The 21,190-nt window shown below is 36.4% G+C and overlaps 1 protein-coding gene across 5 annotated transcripts in view; it reads right to left on the minus strand.

Moving 5' to 3' along the window:
- Positions 1 to 21,190, minus strand: part of ATG5 (autophagy related 5) — a 78,809-nt gene that overhangs the window by 14,457 nt on the left and 43,162 nt on the right. For 3 of the 5 annotated variants that reach the window (XM_083830159.1, XM_083830161.1, XM_083830162.1), the window contains one exon: positions 12,700 to 12,817. In XM_083830159.1, the coding sequence (XP_083686285.1) occupies positions 12,700 to 12,817 (118 nt within the window). Of the gene's footprint in view, positions 1 to 230; positions 383 to 10,546; positions 10,794 to 12,699; positions 12,818 to 21,190 lie in introns of those variants that run through there. The other 2 variants (XR_014582013.1, XM_083830160.1) reach the window with 2 other exon arrangements.

Here is a 21,190-nt window from a genome sequence, read left to right on the forward strand (position 1 = left end):
AATAATAAAAAAACTCCTAAGTCTATATACTTTGTGTACTTTAGTTGTTGCTGACATGCTTGTTTCTGAAAGCAGGAAAATATGAGAAGCTATGAGAAAGCTTTATTTTCCTCTGTGAAGTTTTTGATGCCTTAGTCTCTCATACCATGTGAACTGTGATCTCCTTCGGGCAAGACAGACTGATTTAGATTAGGGTTCAAAAAAATCCAATTCTTAACTCTGCTACTGACCTCAGTGTGACCAGGTGCAAGCCACATCCCCTTTCTGTGCCTCTAATTTCTCCTTCCTTTTTGTCTCTTCACTCATCTTTTGTCTAAGTGATAAATTCTGTGGGAACACACTGAAATGTCCATACAGTGCATAAAGAACCTGAGGTCTCCTCCTAAAACAAAAAAAAATATTCCTTTTAAAACTGGAAATTCATGACAACCAAAACATTTTGTCAAGATATTTTTGATTCCATCAGATTTCCTACTAAAACCCATATGTGTGGCAGATTACCGACAAAAGACTTGCCTACTTTCTAGTAATTTTCCCAGTCCGACTGCCTAGATTTTGAGATCCATAGCATTCCAACAGGAATTTGGGGGTAGGACCTCCAAGCTTCCAGGAAACGTAGCTCTAATGCAGCCCACAAAACAGGCTGCTCTGCAATGGTACCACCACTCTTCTGCAGAGAATTCCAGCAGTGCTGGCTTGTAGTTTCCAAACAGAATGAACTCAATTTTGACAAAAAAAATTCTGCTCTGTGGAGGATTTTACTTTCCCCATTTCATACTACTACTGTTAATAATAGACTTATAAAACTTTGTTGTGCCTGAATAAAGTCATTGGCTTTCTGACAAATTTAAAGAGAATAGTCTGGAGTCTGATACTAATAAAACTTATTGGGTGGCCGACAGAATAAATTTAGCTGAAGCTTAACAAATTTCCAGAGGCTTGTCCGAGAAACGGGATTATTTCCCTATTTGCTGTACCTCTTCCTGCATTCTACTCTTTTGAATGTGCATGCAAGTGCATGCCCAGAAACCACTTCTAAGTCACATTCAACAAGCATATTATTCTTGAGATATTATAAAAGTTGCTAGATGGAAGAGGAAAGACTAGGAAAGGGGCCGAGAACACGCAAGTTACCAAGCAGATAATCCATGTATGGTTGATTGAGGTAAAGTTGGATCAAACCTTAAAACAAAGTTATACTGTTTCCTGAGAACTTCCATACAAAAGACCACAACCAGTGCCAGACCCCCCCCCTCTTTTATTTTGAGGGCAAGAACATCCTGCAGACAGGGAAGCCCTCCCCAAATATAAGAAGCCACATAAACAGCAGAGCTGCCACAGTGCTAACCCTTAGATTATTTGCACCTTTATACATAGTCATGAGTAATAGCTATTAGTTCTATAACCTCAAGCCAACCTCAGGACTTCCATCCCCTTTGAATCAAAAAGGCCTACTAAATCAAAGGTATGCAATTTTAACACAGAAAAAAAGCCACAAATCTTCCCACTTGAACTTTTAAAAAAAACAACTAGGCCAGATAGGTATGGGGAGGTTGTGAGGCAGTGGGGTAAAAAAAATTAAAAATCAAAACAAAATAGGAAATCAGACAGTTGAAGGGCAGATACAGATGAATAATCTAAACTGATGGCCTGGCTGGGGAAAGAAAACAGGAACAAATAAGTGATTCACACCAACAAGGAGACAGACATGATGACCTCCTCTAACACGGAGAGTGCCACACAAGGAGGTGGAATGGTTTAAATAGCGGTCTGAAGTTCAGCTCTGACCTAATGACTCTCACAGTAGAAAAGACAGCGGACTGGAAGCTAATGGTGAGACAAAAATGGATTAGCAGTAATAAGATTGAGAGCTTCTAAACACCTTTCAGTATGTCTGCACACTACAAGGCCTCTAAGCCTTCACAATACTGTTATACACACGTGGGGAAAGAGAGTAGGCCATTAGAGTAGGCCTAAGACTGAGCAGGACTAGCTATAGTTCTATATTTAGGTGGCCTGGAAAAGTACCTCAACAATGCCACCTCAATAGCACTGAAGAGCAGAAACCAGCCTGCAAACAGCAAAAGCACCCAGACTTATTTATTAGCTAGACATGTGGAGCAAAAACTTCCTAAGTCAGCTCCCAAGAAGCAGCCAGGATCAGGACGCTGCTGTACTGCTCTCCTTGCTTTGCTGCTCCCATGGTCCTGCTAATTCTGACCTCAGACGCTTATTTCATTTCAAATGAAAGGCATTCACACTGCATATGTTTAACTCCTCTATTACACTGTTTGTCACTTGCTTCAAAATTAAGAGCCTACACGGCAAATCTAATCGAAATTCAGTTTTCTGTTTGACTAATTTACTGGAAGTCAGTGCTTAGAAAACGGGGGGAGAACAAATACAATTAATATGTAGTCTCTCATACAAAATGCATTAAAAAAAGCCGAGAGTTAATTGAAAACAGTCGATCACTAATTTTACAGTATCATTCAGTACAGCAAGTCTTAAGAGAAAAATCCTGGAAGTCTTTTTGATCCTTGTTTTATTTCTGAAAGAACTAATGACACTGCTGTAGAAAGAGGTCAGTTCACACAGCTTTTCTGAATGAACAACAATGCTGTGAAAACTGGGATTGATTGATAGCCTACTGTTTGCGTCATTATGTCCAAATGTTTACCATTTGGGTCTTCAAGGAAGCATGAGACAAAAATCAAAACAACTCTTACGAAGACTTCAACAACACTGGCAAATTAAAATTGTATCCAGAATTGTTTAGACATGATAGTAATGGAAGAAAACAGTTTCCTTCTGCATTATACAATTTTTATCTTCACATCATGTACGATGTCTAAAGTTTCTGGTGGGGAAGAGGAAAGAGTCTTTCCCTCCCCCAGATTAATTCTGTTTGCTATCATTTTAACCCTTTGCATACTCATTCTATTAAATTAAATACTGTCTCCTCTTGCAGTTGTTCTGCAGTTAAGATCATACCCTGTACATCCCCTTCCCCTAACAAGATGAGACAGTTTTTAACTGAACCCTCGGGAATACTTTTATAGGAACCTTGTAAACATGCAATTTTTTTTTTGATTGCTATGAGTTATTCACATATTTTTTTTGTTGTTTTTTCCTCAATTTGATAAACTCCGTAGTACAGAACTCGTGTCACTACTTCTGAAAACAAAGGTCCCTTAATCAGCAGCTGTAAAACCTATAATCATGTCTGAAAATAACAAATAGATAACAATTATATTTATCCAACATAAATGACATTGACACCGTAAACATGGTAGTCTAATCTACCTAATCTCAGTAAGACAGCAGTAAATTAAGGAAAGAGTAGAGAAAAATAGCCATGGTTTAATCTCCCTTCAGACAGAGAATTAATTTTGTCATTTGGCTGTACTAGAATATCCATAAATAAAATGCTCTACCATATCAACTGTGTGATCTTATGCCGGATTTGTAGGCAACAACATGGTCTTTATCATCTCTTCCTTACCTGCATACAAACTGCAACTAACCAGTCTAAGAGACCACAGGCAATATCAAGCTTCATCTCAGCCTCCGTAATATACCAAATTTTGTTACGAACAGCAGTAACATTAAAAAAAAGAAAAAAGAAAGCCTGCCTTTCTAGAACTGAAATTGCTGCTGACAGCTCCACTTAACTTCACAAGGACTGTCCAATTAATACAACCACTTTTGTCTGTGCAGGTGGCATCCAGAAGTACAGCAAAAGAAATGAGAAAAATTTACAAGCTGTGGCATGACTAATCAAAATAATCTGATTCTAACCCTGGAGTTTTCATGAATACCCATTCCAAGTAAGTATTCATAAAAAACCAAGCTGAACTAGAAAAGACATCTGTTATGAGCTTAGATTCTGAAAGACATGGTACACAGTCACGAGAAGTAAAACTAGGAAGTTTTTGACTGCTGTCTGGAAAGGGTCTTCATGAAATTTTTGGATTATGAAATAGTGGAAGAAAGGGGGGCACTGGAGTATTTCATTCTGGACTACCCTGTGTAGTTAGGACATTTGATTTCTTGGAAGAAGCTGAAAAAAACAAGAAATCTAAACTGGGAAATGGAAGAATTCTGATAGAGAGAGACAGTCCCCAGGTAAACGTTTTAGGTTTTCATATCCAATAGCACAAAAAAATTGTTGGAAAACTCTAGGAAACTGAAGTAGAAGTATAGATAATTGAACACCACAGGATGTAAGAATGGAAAGCAAAAAGAAAGCAGAATAAAGCAGAACCAACAATGACTAACTACTTCACTGAAGTATCTAAATCTATTCTCATTACATGAACAACTAGGTAGAAACAAAGGCAAAACCAAAAACAAAGCATCCTCCACCCTAATAAGAGATTATCACAACTGAGAACTAAACACAAACAGTTTAATATTCTCAAGTTGCAGAAATTGTGAATATTTACCTCAAAAGACTTGACAAAGTTAAATTGCTTACCTTCTGGTAAGGTTTCCTAATAAGTTCTAGGGAGTCAGTAATTAGTAGTGCAGGAACAGCAACTTAGCACCTTTAAACGTTACCTAGACAACCACAGACCTCCCAAGTTTGATCTCAGTTGAACAGAGCCTTTAGATGAATTTAAGTAAACAATATTTATGGAAATTTAGTAACAAACAAATGGAATAATATAGAGCAGAGTACACATAGCAAAATTTCAGACTGAAGTGTCTTTCTTTTATGACCAGCAACATAACTGATAAATTACAACTTATTATTGCAATAACTAAGAAACAGAAAATGAAGCGTCTTAGATATATTACAGTAGGCTGCAATGGGGAGGAAGAAGAGATTAGCTAATTAATTTGGCGGTTGAGAATATTAACGTCAGTATTTGTTAAACACAACAAGTAGGACTTCATTGCTTCCCAAACTTGTTGTCAACATAGGACGATCAGAATGACAAAGAAAAAACAAAAATCTGAACTAAATAGAATGCATCAATATTAAAGGCAAGGTGATCAATCAACATTTTTGTATAACCAAGGAGCTAAACAGCTGGCAGAAGAGACCCACCTTCCTTAGTCACCAACTGTCAGAGAGCCACCAAAGAACACGGCCATTAAAAACTCAAACTGAAATCTGGGGATGGCCTCAGGCAAGATGTTTTCGGAAGCAACAGGGCATTAACACTATTGTACAGACGCATGAGTGAGAACTGATGAACCATTCTGATAACCCACGCTTAATACAAATGCTGACTAGATCAGAATAGAAGGTGGCTCTCAAAAAATACCTTACTGGAAGAGGGTTAGTGTGTGGTCTGACACTACGTCAATCTCAGTGTAAGAACAGGATGCCAGTCCCAAACTTTCTTCTACCTGATGACTTGGTCTTACGGTTTCTGTTGCCCCACAACCGCAACTGCTGCCTGTGAACCAGCTAAATATGCACCAAGGAAAAAGAAAGACTACTCAACTAATAAGAAAACAATTGATTTAACATATTTGGTGTCTAAATACTCATTTAGACAGAAAAATAGAAAGCATTGCTAGATCAGTTCTAACCTAGTTTTCCAGGAGAAAGGACTGTCCTCCTACTATTGTACTGTGAGGTTAAGGAAGTGTCTTCTCTGAAGGTCTTCTCCACATTGTATTATTTTTAAAGACGTTCGCTACCAGTAAAGGTAGTAGTTCTTTTTCTAGAGGAAAGAGGTATTCTTCAAAGCAGTCTCCTAACATCACCCACCCTGCTTCCTAGCTATTCAGTGTTCTCTTCTCAGCTGCAGAGCTCTGTGGAATGCAGCCTGCTATGAAATAATTGGACAGCTTTCACAAATGAGCATAAGCCATAGGAAAAAACTTATTTTTCTATTTTGAACAGAGTGGAAAATATTCATACTCGTTAAATTGCCAGATTTTAAGTTTTCACACCATATTGTTAGGACACTGTTCATCTTTAGGATACCATATGACTTACTTGCTCACGATATAATTTTGTCTTATTCAACTTACCTATACAGCTTCTATGAAAATTAGTCAGCTGATGTAAAACATGTCATCTTCAGTGTAATAAATTGCATTATATTTGCCTCAAGATCCGGGCTGAAGTAAGTGACTTCAACCTCCAGGACTTCAATCAAGGACAACAAGGACTTCAATCCTTCTTTATACCTCCAGAAAAAAATTAAGGATGACTGAAGGCTGGGGAAAGATAATTAATCTGCTTGAAAATGTAAATAAGTTTTGGCGTCTCAAGTTGAGAATTGAAACAAATCTATCTATACTTGAAACAGTATGCTCAGATGAGAAAAAGAAAAAAACCAGCAGGGTCAAGCTATTTTACCTGTCCTCCACGAGACAGAGATAAAATGAATAGGATTTTGTCATTGACCTCAAAAATGTGCATATCTAACCTCATTATATTCACAGAAACTGCAGGTAACTACAGTCAACTTAAGGTCATTTTAAAAAGTTTTAAGAAATGCACTGGCTTCTTGGTGCTTGTTCTAATTTGAAGTACTGCTTTTCTTCCCACTTTCTCATCATTACTAGTAATGTGTAAATTGTTTGATAGTGTTTTGACAAATGGGTTACAAACTGCTGTGCTCTCCATGACAGAGATTAAGCTATTTAGCAACCCAGAGGTGTGCACCATACAGCATTAATTAGGTGGGATAATATACACATAATTGAATAAAGAACCAGCTTGAGGAGAGACAGGGAAGTATGGGTTGGGGATAATAACTGCTCAAGTTTTTATTTTTTAGACAACTTCAACATACAATAAAAGCCTTGAATAAATAGTTTCGTAAGCTAATTTAAATAAAATGCAGTATTTAAACAATTACCCACAGCCTGTAACAGTCCAAAGCAATACCGACACGGTATTTTCCAAGTAACATTTTAACTATAAGTGTTTTAATGTCACCATGCAACCTGTTTTACTCCTGACAGCGTTCTAAACATAATGTTTTCAACAGTTGATAATCAATGTGTATATTAAATCCACATACAAATAAATACGTTATTTTCATTGAAATATTTTTTCTCAGCACAGTTGAAAGAGAGACTTAATTACATCCATGTTTCCTAAAGCAAAGACATATAGACACCATGGGTGGTTCTTGAAACCATTCCTTTCCTCTTCTTGTGGTGGTCCTTAAGTATCTGGCAGCAGGAACAGCTCACATATATGGCTACAAATGCTGAGTCTGAAAATCATATATTCTCTGTGTTCCCACGGCACAAAGCTCAGTTACGGATGTCACCATAGACAGGCCATCACCACAATTACCATGAAGCTTCCAGTTGAATGAAAAGTCATTGGAAAAGACAAAACCATAGAGGAAAAAGGGAGAAAAAAAGTACAACAGATGGAGGAAAATGGAAAGAAAGAAAAAAGCTCACAGAGACTGTGTTGCAGTGACAAGAAGATGCAGCTACTGTCACTGATGTACTGATTTACTAAAGAAGGGGGGTTAAAAAAAGTATCAAAAATTATCCAATACTTTTTGAAAATAAGAGTGAGAAAGATTGAAAAATTGCTCCACCAATACCTACTGTCTTCAAAAATATCATTTATTAGATATTACTATATTTTCTTTGTTCACAAGAATCAGGTAGATTCTGAACTTTGATAATACTGAGTAAATTCTGAAGATACAGATGTGGAAAAAAGTTTGCCATCGTTTTTTAACATACACTTGACAGTTATGTTATTTTATCACATTACTGTAATGCCTCAACTGGAATAAATTTAAATTATAAATTAAGACAAAACATGTTTACAAGATCAATAATTAGAAAATATCAAAAAAAGTCCAAGAAGGACAACGTTTAACTAGTGAAATTTAAACAATCGTGAACACAGGCTATTTTTCTTTCAGAAACTGTTTCATCAAGATTTTCCTGTGGCAAGAGATAGCATTATCTTTTTATAGATCACATATTAAAGTAAAAATGACATTACAGACAGAAGTATACATTTTTTGGAGGAAGAGCAGAAAAGTAAGGAGAAGCCTAAAACTTGACTGCAGAGATTGCCTGGCATTTGTACAGTCAAAGTCCCAGAGCTCTCACTGATTCCAAGTACAAGTGATCAAGCTGTTCAGTAGAGCACTCAAGTTATTCACTATTTTTCTGGTGCTCCCATCTGTAAAATGGGTGGTTTCATAACTCAGCTTGCCTAGCATCACATAAGAATGAATTCATTAGGGGAGAACTGAATCCAGCTCCCAAGGGCAGTATTCAGCTGCCTTAATCATAATGCTTCTTGAAGTACATTAATTCTTACGAGTCTTACGAGGAGCGGCTGAGGGAGCTGGGCTTGTTCAGCCTGGAGAAGAGGAGGCTCAGGGGCGACCTCATCGCTCTCTACAGTTACCTGAAAGGAGGCTGTAGAGAGGTGGGGGTTGGTCTATTCTCCCACGTGCCTGGTGACAGGACGAGGGGGAATGGGCTAAAGTTGCGACAGGGGAGTTTTAGGTTGGATGTTAGGAAGTACTTCTTTACCGAAAGGGTTATTAAGCATTGGAACGGGCTGCCCAGGGAGGTGGTGGAGTCACCATCCCTGGAGGTCTTTAAAAGACGTTTAGATGTAGAGCTTAGGGATATGGTTTAGTGGAGTACTTAGTGTTAGGTCGGAGGTTGGACTCGATGATCTTGAGGTCTCTTCCAACCTAGAGAAATCTGTGAATCTGTGAATCTGTGAATTCCCCATCCATCATTGCAACAATCAGAAAAATTATTTTTCACTACACAACCTGGACAATAAGATGTGCCTAGCCTGTTCAGGAAGACAAAATTCTCACAAAAAAAGGTGAGAGGTGACAGAGAATAATTACAAATTGTATAATGATCAATGGGCACGTATGCAGAAATTAAGATTGGACAGGCAGTCCACAATTTTGACAACTCCTAAATTTCAAGGATTCAACTTCAAATGAATATAACTACATTTGAAGGAAAACATTTATGCATAGCACCCACGGTTTCCAAAAATGCTTGCAAAATAAATTCTCATATATCCATGAAGTGGTCAGAAGCCACTCAGCCCTACAATCTCCTCTGCATTTTGAGCTGATGGGGCATGTACCGACAGAGGTAGCCTGTTAATCTCTCACTGTATCTGTATCAGAGGGAAAATGAGTTGACTGAGTGGGTTTTATGGAGACTGCAGCAGCACAGACATGCTGAGGTTTAGCAGCCTCAGGAGTCGATTCCACCTGCTGGAAACGGGAGAATTTCATCCATGTTATGGGCACTAACATTTCTACAGGTAAAATGCAAAAGTGACACTATGCAGTCTGGTGAGTTAGTGGTTTGAGTGCTTTTTTCTTTCTATTTAACAGCTCAGTGCTGTGGTACAGCATGACCATTTAATATGGTACATGTCACATAAGAATAGTGAATGAGATGAGTAGATTAAGCCACAAGAATAATCAAAGCTCTTTGATCATATACTCTGAGAATGGAAAGACACTAATGGTGACTGGCATATTAGGAGAGAATCCCTAGAAACTGATAAGATACTGCATGAAGGCAAGCACTATGAATATTTTTAGCAGAATGAATTTTAAGATGAGCAGACTGAATGGGATGTACTAAAAGAACTGTGCAGAGCTAAGTCTAAAGGGTGTAAGAGAACAGCAAGATGCAAGAGTAAGGCCAAGGCTAAAAAAGCCTTAAAGGAATACATAAAGACTTACATCAATGAGGATGAATGGCATATTGGGAGAGTCATTGGAGACCGTGTATTACTGGAACGCAGTAAAAGTTGAAGGAAGTTGTAGAGATGATTATCGTAAGTCAGAGGAGCCAGATCAGACTGAACCAAGGTGCATGTAGGAAAAGGAATCTGCTGACTAGACAGAAAAGATCAGCCAGATGAATCGGCCTTTTCTGTTCTTTCCCTTCTTTCTGACCTCATCAGCTACCTTCTCTCAGTGGGCTAAAGTAAGCAGATTGCTGATTATCTCTTAGGTCCTCTCCCTCACTTACTGGCTAAGTTGAATCTCCAGTGAGCAGTGTATGATGGACTGAAGCAGTCAAGCGTAAACCGGTGCTGCTCTTCACACCTCTTTTGCGCACTGACCTTCCCTGTGCATGTTCCTCAGCAGTAAGAATCACATGCACCATCACTATGTTGTCACAGGCATCCAACTTTTCAGGTAATTTTCCATAACTGATCCTTTCTCTGTCATTCTTCAATTTTGCCACAGTTCCATAGTTCAACATCTGACTGCCTATGCACCCTTATCTTCTCGTCCAGCCAGCATGGGACACTCTTCTCAACTTCATTTCAACTTGGTTCTCCAAACAGGTCTCTAGGCCACCTGAATCACGTCACCAGCAAGGCCTCCAGCCCCATTCTTTCACAGATGCCTTATTCAATCTCAGTACACAATCCACTTGAAATGTGCTTCTTTTTCTCCCTCATCCTTTTATTATCTCATAACCCACTTACTCTGTCCAGGTGTTCACAGTTATGTCATGTTCTGGCTTTTGCCCCAATCTCTTTCATCCTACCACATTGTTTATAGCTGCTCTCCCCACCACAGTTAATGACTCCCAGATCTGTCATTTTCTCCCAGACTACTTGTTTAGTCAGTCTGCCTCTCCCTCCACAGGCTCTTTGTATCAGTCTACCTCTGTATCTAAAGTATTCACGTTACTTTCTGCATTTAGCTCAGACAACTTTCCTTCTGCTACCTCCTAGACAGGAACACTCGGAGTGTAAGAGGAACAATCAAATGCAACAACACAAGGCTGTGCCGCAGGAAAAGCTCTGTTGAATCCCAGATAGCTCACACCTGTGTGAAGAATCAAAAGTTACTAAACCCTTCAGTTTGCACGTTGCACAGTAGAATCTTAAGGATCAAAGTAAGGCAAAACTAAGCAGATTTATACAGAAACAGGTACATTCCAATACCAATTTCAAATCCTCCCTCTTAAGTGTAGGAATAGTACCTATTTTAGTTCCTTTTCTACCAAGTAATCATCAGTTTTTGCTCTCGCTGAGTAAATAGTACACTTTTTTATTTTATCCTGTAACAAAAATGAAACATAGCAAATTTCTATCCTGACATTGAAGGTCGGCACATTTGTCAACTTCTCCAAAAAAGGCCTACAAATGGGAAGCGTGTAACATGTAACTGGTACTCTTATAAAATCACATTACACTTATTCTTTGAATGAGGTCAGCAATTAGCACTCAGTGATGCCGTTTCTATGCTGTAAATTATACACTCCCCACCTGCAGGTTTAGCAAATCCACATAAAAATAACAATTCACTATAACCTGGAATAATTTCCGTACACATGCTTATTGAGTTTCTTTCATTTAATTTGTGTTCTTGACTGTCTTCCAAATCAACACGCATTGTCTCTTACCCATATATTTAAATTCACCTTGTATGTTTTCACTAGGGTTTGTAGGATCCTGAAACTTGAGTACTTAAAGATGGTTAAACTTGCTTGTGCCAACATTCAAGTATCTACTTGTATCTTGCTTTATCATTTGGACGGTTAGTTGAAAGTATTACCTAAAATTATGCTCTAAAATTGTTGTTTCAGAAAAAAGGGACACATGGCTAGCAACATTCTACGTTTTTCTTACCTTTTGTTATTTTTGGAAATTGTTTCCACATGTTAACAAGTATTAAACAGGAGTTAAAAATACTTCGATGTTCTAATAGATTTCTGAGGTCACCAGATTTCTTAAAGAAATCCATGACAACTATTTGACCTTGAAATATGCTTGCGTACAGGATTTCACAGATTTTTACAGTGATTTCAAATTTAGTGCTCCATTGTGAAAAGGTGCTGATACTACAGCAGTAAATTCTGTGCCACAATCTTCTCTATAGTACCACATATTTCTCAAAATTAATTGTGATTTACTGACTGAAAATTCACCCATTTATAGGGACTGGTAAGACACAACAGCAAGAACAAGATGGAAAATATTTCATATGAAACAATTTAGATGTCAGTTTACAGAGTACATTGCTTCCAAATTTATCCCACCTAAAAACATGAATCTGTGTTCCAATAGCTGTAATCTTTGAGGCTAATATAAAACCCTCATAGCAATATTTATCTGAATAAGTGCCGATCAACAAATGCTATTCTATGAAATGATATGATGCTATGATGAAATGATTTGTTTCTTGGCACACAGTACTTCTCAGTAACCATACATAAATCTCTTTTCTAGTAAATTTTTAAAGGTCAGAGTTCAACGGGAAAAAAGTTTTGAAAATATCTTCCATTTAAACTCATTTTAGAGTTAGCCTTATGAAAAGTTTATGCAATATAAAATCAAACAAAACTTAAAATAAAACTGTTGACTTTGCTTTAAAAATATTTGTTAAAATCACAGAAGACAAAATATGGATGTTTTTATTAAGAATAGCACGATGGCAATGGCACACATGCGTTTTAAAGTAAAATTTCCTCAGATTAATTTTTCACGAGTGCCTAAGTACTCAATTTTATCCTCACTGCAGGTGATATATAATTGGCACTATAATGGGCCAAGAAGGAGTGAAATCTGAAACTCTGGTACTGAAACAGAGTTCTGCTTCCCCCAAAAATATTTCAAAATAATATATAACATTTATTTTTATTTTATATATATTACGTATTTATATATATAATATATAAATAATAAATATATATAGATATATGATTGGACAAAAGTTGTTTCTACAGTACCTTCAGGGGTGATAGCACTAGGACACACATCTTTTAGCAGATCTCCCAAAGTATGCAATTGTCCTCCTGAAGCAATTGGTCGAAACAGCTTCTGTATAAAAGGTCTCTCTGTTGTTGCCTGTTTTAATAACAAAATTAGCAAAACCAACAATTTAAAGACCATGCAAATATCTAGTATCATTATCTGAGACAGGCATAATGTAGGACAGAACAGGAGGTTGCAGCAGAAGCAACATCTGGCTTTTTTTTTTTTTTTTTTTTTTAACAATTTCAAGGAAGTCGACACTCCAGTAAACCGTGAAAATCATTTATAAACAGTGTCCTGGAGATGCAAAAGTGTCAAATTATTTATTAAACACTTCTGTTATGGGAATAGAATCTGCTTGAGCAAAGCATTTAAACATTCTTAATTTGAGTAAATATGCAGTGAACACAAACTTCAGAGATCAGCATGTGTCAGTATTTTCCCAAGTCAAATCAATACTGTAACAAACATCCAATACCTTCTCCAACAGTCTTATTTCAGAAATACATTAAGCACTTTGAACGGCAAACATGTACCTTTACAGCTCGAAATAGGTGATTTTTTTCCAGATTTGTTGAAAAATTCAAGCTATTACAGCCCCAAGAAACAGAGCATAAATTTTAAAAGTTTGTGTTGTGTTTTGACAGATGCAGTTATTAAGAACTGCAGTTATGTTAGGGTAGTCTCTTCTCTGAGTATCTGTTGACCCTAAAGTTGTGTACACAAGGATCTGATACTAAAAGTATAGGAAAAGTTATTTCCTGATAACCTGATCTCTCCTCCCAAACTTGGCACCTCAGCTAGAAAATAGGATTTTAAAACACCATATTCAAACAAAACCAGAATTATTGCTGACAAATTTATACTAGAAAGCAGCTGATGTTGCTGGCATCACAGGTGACTGGCCTCCAGTAAGCTGTACTTCCATCACATACCATCGTAAAGGGAAAAAGCAAGGCAAGTCAGGGCCCACCTCCAAATGTAATTTCCTACCCCTCAAAAGTTGTTCCTGACCTACTGTGGTAATTCAACAATATAAATAAATACAAAATTAACGTTAAAAAGTATTTTATCTTGTGGTGGAGCTTTTGGGGGAAAAAGTAATCATATTAATAAATGTGAAGATTAAAAAAAAGATTTCAATAGAAGTTACAACATGGTCTGTGTTACTTATCTACATGAAAAACCAGAAATAGCAGACTAATGATAACAACTTAATTGTCATTCACCTCTCTGAAACAGCAAGGAAAGGAGTCTTTTTGTAGCAGTGATAAACTAAGTCAAAGTAATTGCAGGGGTGACACACAGCTACTTGCTGCTTCTTGCCAGCAGTCTCCATAAATGGAGAAATAATCTTTTTTCCACTTTTCCTTATGAAGACCGATCAGACGGAGCTGCCTAGCTGCTGGAGTCAATTCTCCATCCTCAGGGTAGCAGAGTATGGACATAAACAGCACTAACCATCCGAACATTTGAGAAATGATGGCAGGCACACAGCCAGCAGGATTCACCTCACACATGAGTTTTTATCGTTTCTGAATTAATTTTTCACACAAGTCTAATCACAGCTCCCAGGTGCTTGCCATCTGAAGTAACAGAAGTGGAAATAAGCACGAGAAGAAGGCGGCAAGCAGAGGTGGCTATCATCAGCAGACGCTTAAGGTACGAATTTCCCAGGTGTTTATTCCATTTTCTCTTTTGTTTGTTTTGCTTTTTAATAAATTAGAACTTTTCCTAGTTATAATAATTTAATGCCATACTACAGCAAGAGGGAAAAGTCCAAAAGGTATTTTCTAAAGGATCTCCCACATAGCTGCTGACTGCTGCGAAGTAATACCCCTCAGCTGTTATATTGAAACATTATAGAAAATGAATTCAATTTTATATTTTAAGTGTTGAGCAATGCAGATGTGGTAATGTAAATAAAAATCACTGGTCTCCATCAATGTTAAAATGATAAAAGTAACTGCATGTTAATTGTTTATACAAAGACTGTGGTTCGCATATAATTCTACAGGAAGAATACTACCCCAGCATGCTTACATTTCTTCCCTCCCATATAGCGGATGCTTTATGCGTTCAAAGAGTCAAAAGAAAAGTCCCATCCTACAATCTAGGGTGTTTATAGGAGAACTTCTCGAAGTGCCTTAGTCATACAGCAGCATAAGTCAATCTCAGAAAAAAATCTTACTGTCACCCCTTTTGAAGTGTAGTAGCTAGTAATACAAACCCAACCTGACTACAGCTTTCTACTCTAGTATTTACTGCAACAACATAGCCAACATGAGTAAGCACTTACATAATGTTATATTTTGTACAATATTTGCTTAATCAATCATGCAAAACAGCCTGTAACCTAACCCACAGAGACATCACTGCGTAACTGTCATAATCTATGCCAGGTCTAAAGCGTGTTATTTCTACAGTATCCATTGGTTTTTTTTTCCAATTATTATTTTTATATTTTTATAGCTTCAACAGAATACAGTGCTTTTTGTATTTTACAGCCCCAATTTATCTGTGAGCTGTTCAAAAGATGCTGGATGCATTCGAAGGGTGAGTAAATCAGTAATTGTTAATGATAAATCTACATGGGAAATGCCCTCAGGTATGTAAACATTTTAAGACAATCACCTCGCCCAAAATTTGCAATGCATTTTACACTGATCACATCCATAATTTAGTAACAAATCAACTGTTGATGAAAGCAAATATTCAACTCTTAACACACCTCCTAAGAAGCTGGACTTCTGCATCCGAAACCTATAATTCTTCTATACTACCTACACTGCCCCACAAATCTTGTGCTTTACAGAAACGAAGACTTTTTTTTTTAAAAAAAAGAAAGATTAAAGTGTAACAGTGATAGAAAAGTGGCAGTGAAAACCAAAATTACACCACAGTGAGAATACATTAGAACTACTTTTGGGGGAATACTCGCATTGAGGAGTTATAGGTGAAGTAAAGTATTAAGAGGACCTTTAAGGCAGTGTAAAACCCCACAAGATCAGAGACAAGCTATTTAGTTACATATTGTGTTAGCAATTATAACTTTCTTCACTATCTTCCTGCCAAAAAGAGTATTCAGCTTGCCTGGTCCTTTTCAGAATCAACAGAACATCAAACACTGCATGAAATCCACAATTTAATTAGTCAGACATTTTATACAGGATGCATCTTAAAATGAAAAACATAACTCGTGAACTGCTGGGTTTTAATCTGGAAAAATCACAGAGTTACCACTATTTCCAACTGAAGGAATAGATGCAGTTTTTCTGACTAAATATTCTGCCGCTACTCTAATTGTATTCAAACAAATAAAAGCTACCATACATATTGAACCCACACAATAAAAAAATTCCTTATAATTCCCACATGCACATAAGTTGGCAGCCTAAAATCATAAAACTTTACTTTCTTACACACTCTGTATTTTCAGAAATTGGCCAAGTTCATAGGCTGTACTGCTTTGTAATGAACCACTTTCCACTAAAAAAGATCTGACAGAGTTTATCATTTTGTTTAAATCAATTTGAAGTCTACCAAACTTTCAAATTAGCAATAAGAGTTTGTACAGGGATTCAAATTACTTTATGTAAATGGAAAAGTACAGGAACATTTACTACTCCCTGAAAATAAAATTAATTTTAACAAATTTTATTTTTCAGTCAAAAATACGTTTTAGATATAATTTTCTAACACGTCTTCTGTTTTGTAGAAATGTTTCCAATTAAAAATCTTAATACACAGTGCAAAAGTGGCTAATTTAAAAGATGATAAATTGTTGTAGTCACAGAGCTATCCCGTACAGTGCCTGTCTGAATGCAAGATACTGCAAAGGCCCATCTTAAATACTGCCCTTTCACTGGTGCTGAAAACGTTTTTTTCTGCTGGTATTTCTGGGTCTATATTTTGGCTCCTTTTTGCTAGAAGTGCTAGTTCAGAATGATTTTTTTTTGCTTTCTACTGTTAAGAATAAAATGATTGATCCCTTTGTTGTGGAAAAGGCATGAGGAGTATTAATTTAAAACAAACAAAAAACCACCCCAACCAAACAGAAAAAAACCACAATTACTTTCTGGAAACTAACCGGGCGTGTTATCAGACTGAAAGATTAAATGGAAATGGCATTTAAGCTCAGGTAAGAAAGAGTATGTGTCAGAATCTGAAAGAAATAGTTGTGTGTGTGTAAAAATGCAAGTCCTGAGGACCTAGACTAAGGTGATGCTCCTGAACTTGCTGTGCCTCTTTTCCCAGGTTTTCTGATTTTAATAATGTTATCTATAGTTGCTTCAACTGCTACATATTTTGACTTTCATTCAGAAGCTAGTCACGGATTAAGAGATGTTACCTAACTCAAACTCATTTAATGTATCCTGATACCTGTGGAATAAGGCCAATAAAAACATTTGACAGGCTTCAGGAAATAAACAGTAATATAAAATAAATTTAAAAAGATATACAACGGAGAGCTTTTACATGCATAAACAGCCATTGTTTCGTGGCCAAAACAAGCCAGCAAGTCAGTCTCTGCAACAAACAGCATCAGTGAGGTAGGAAGGAGAAGAACATTTGAACAGCAAGGCAAATGTTGACTATGATCATCCAGAAAACACAAGCAGGTGACTGACTACATGATAAACAAATCTCACAGTAGATTTAGCCCAACTCCTGGTTATTATTCTGCATTACTGGGATGCCTGTAGGCCACACAAGCTGGTGATCACAGCAGAAAACAGTGATGCTTTATAAGCAAAATTGCTTGTGTGCCTAGATCTCTAATTCTTACCCCTACCTTTCAGTGCTGCTACTCTATGCTTTCTACCTCTAGTCGTGCTCCTTCCTAAATAAAAGTAAATATTAAAAACCAACCATTTGCTTTTGCAATGACCAGTGTAACTCAGATCTAATCGCTCTTATAAGTTAAATTAAATGCTGCAAAATATTTCTGTATAAATAACATGTCAATAGCTATAGCAGTCTTTTTTTCCCTGTTTCCTGTATATTTCTTGTTCATGCAATGTATTAAATATTATGAATATTTTATCATTTATGTTTCATCCCCCATCGCATCTTAAACTTACACTAGGGAGTCATAATAATCTAGTGATACTCATTTTAATTGCTCCCACAACAGAGTAAAAGGGAACATGTCACTAAAAATATCAATATTGCTTAACTGATACTTGTGTGATTCTTATTTCATCATTCCCTTAATAAAAGCTTACAAGAAGAGCTAGGCAAACGTGTTGAAGCCAAGATTATCTTAGGCACAAACTTGTTATGTTAAACTACAAATTCTTCATTTCAGTTTCATTTGTAATTTCAAGCTAAAAACACAGGAGACACTGCATTACTTATTAAATTGATTTGTTCTCCTGTGGTCTGATATTACCAACTCATGTTTTTAACCTGAAAATATTTCCAAATTCACAGTTGCTGCTATTTGCCAACGTACCTTCTAGTTTATGCTTCTAATTAAACACATTATAAAAGATTTGTGTGTCAGCTGGAGTCTCCATAATATTGCTTCAAAAATTATTTTCAAAACCGATTATACTCTTACTCCTTCAACTATTTTATAAGCAATCACTTTGTGCTTCAATCAGCATAACCCTGAAATGCTTTATTTTCAAAATATGTTATGAAATATACTTCATTAAGACTAGAGACTCAAGCTGCAGCATAACTTGAAATTCATTAAATGGCAAAACACATCAATGAAGTCCATTTTCACTACTACATCATAGTATAATATAGCTATGTACAAACAGTATATTCTAGTAAGCAGCTGCAAACACTTAGTTTTTTAAAATTATGTAAGATAATCCATGCTTGTTACTTAAAAAATAATATTAAAGCTGTGTCCAGTTCCCAAAGAATTCCATAAATGGTCATTTATTAATTTCAACACAAACGACGGAAGTCTTTTCTTAACAATCTACAATTACTCCAGGTGCTGTCTGAGAAGCAGCAGAAGAAAAAAAACAAAAACAAAATCTTTGATACTAGAGACATCTAAACCAAAAAATACCTGTTTGATTCTCACATCCTCATTAGATTTTTGGAAAAGTTTGTAAAGTTTGGAGAAAAATAAATATGGAAGGGATATGTTTCTTGCCACTTCACAGCTTGTATGACAGTCAAGTGATCAAAAGCCAAAAATGATTACTATTCCAGGCAAAACAACAATACATTTTTTTTTTTTCATCACCCAAACCAACAACTTTGGCTTTTAAAAATCTGAGTTACACTCAGATTTTTACAGATTTTTTTATACAGAAAACTAAATTTCCTCAGATATATCTATTAAAGCAACTCAAAGCAAGTTACCTGCCAGAAGCAAAATGCAAGATAACTTATATGAAAATTCTGATACAAATCGATCTCTGAAACAGTCACACGGAGACTTTTCAAACTGTTATTACAAAGATTTCCAAAGGAAGAAAGTTTTAATCACTGTAAGTGTAATCCTGTTACAAACCATTTTAACTGACTTTTATCTCTGTTCCTTCCAGGGATTCTGTATAAGCTCTTAAGCTGGAGGCATGCAAATTGTTTCAAGCAAAGCTGTTCTATCACTTACCTCCAAAGGCTTAAGATGAACCAATTCTACTGTGAAAACCAAAAGACTTTCATGGAGTCAAGTTTGTAGCTTTCTTTTTGGCTTTGTCTGTGAGAAGACCCCAAAGTAACCGTTTTCTACTTGCTTAAAACATTCAAGACTACGCGACACTCCAGACTAACCCTTTAAGAGTACGCTTGCAAATCACTACTCTGATGGCAACAGATACACAAAAAGGAAGAAATTTAAATGCTGATAACATTTATCCTACAAGAGTGCTGAAACAAGACATTTCTACAAGCCTGTCCCACTTACAAGAAATGGGAAAACAACTTTCCTAAACTCAAGTCTAATTTACAACTTCAGCTTAACGGTTGCCTCTGCCGTTCCAGAGCATAGAATTTCATGCTACGAGCTACTTTCTGATGACAAAATAAGCTTACCTTCAAAGAAACTCAATGCTCAACCAGGATCAAAATGCAACATATTAAAAACCTCTCTTCTAGTTACTTATTAAAAACAACTTTAATGTTATGCTGTTGCTAGAACATATATTTTATCTTTGCCAGTTTCTTTGACAAAATGAATGTATCATTTGCATTGGAAGCATATTAGTACAGTTTGGATTAAAGACATTCTCACAATAAATAGACACCACAAACTGATTACTGAGTTTCAGGAAGATTTAACCTTCCGTTCCTGTACCAGCTGAGGAATTTACACAATCTTAGTTGCAAATGAGTAACTACTCTCCTCCATTTGCCTCAGCTAGCCTTCATTCTCAACATCCAAGTGGTAGCTTGCAACAGGCATCCACAGAGCCCCTGTAAAACACACTAAATGAAAGATACAACTATTTTCCTCCAAAATAAAAGCGAAAAATAAAAAAAAATCAAGTCCTACCATAAGCAGTCAATGATTATATGAAGAACAACAGGCTAAAGTTAAACTCAGTAAGAAATACCTATACGCACATGCATATGTACACACACTGCAAGCAGCCTCAAAGAACTTGCTCTTCCTGAATCATCTATCAAACCCCATAAATTTACTTTCTCCCCTAAAGCAGCAAGCTGACCCTTGGTTTTCAGCTCAACAAACTAAAGTATGCACAGAAAAAAAAAAAAAAAAAGAAAAAGGAAACGATCTATTGTTTTTATCTGCTTGAAATTTGTCACATTTCAAATTTCATCAGCATTTTTTCTGAACTTGTATTATGACACAACATGATAACATGATTTATCTTTATACTACAATCATACCTCCCCTGTCCCACAATTCAGATCTTCCAAGCTATACAGGACTTCTCCCAGACACCTTGTTGTTTTGTTGCGTACTTTTCTACTTCACTTGCTCTCTAAGTTATTAGGACTGGAACAACACCCCCAAAAAAACAAACAACTATTTCTAGTATTTCTTTAAGTAGTCTCTGCAAAAAGCAAACTTCAACTAATACACTTCCTATTTATGGCGTTGGTTTTATTATTTTTGCTTTGAATGAGGCTCATCTGCTTTGTTAGATTTCAAGATTTTGTACTGCCAACCTGCAATGTCACGTCACAGTTGCAAGTGTAACGTACATCACATTACAAAATACAGCTAATTAAGATTCTTTGAATTCAAGAGCTAAGTAATGGTTTTCTATGTCCAGAATGCAACTAAAAACCGTAAGATGAAAGGAAGGAGTGCAAACGTGCTCAACATACATCTATCTAGAATTACCAGAAAAACTGACTCACTGACAGGATGTGATAGGGGTTGCAGGACTAGTTGTAAAGTTGACACACAGAATAAATCAAATTACTTGTCCCGTCCCTAATACATTTTTAACAAATTACATATTTTCAGTGGCTGTAAAAATTACAGTATATTCCTGATTACAATCTATAGGAAAAATACAT

Source organism: Anser anser, assembly GCF_964211835.1.
Source record: "Anser anser genome assembly, chromosome: 3".
Taxonomy (NCBI): Eukaryota; Metazoa; Chordata; class Aves; order Anseriformes; family Anatidae; genus Anser; species Anser anser.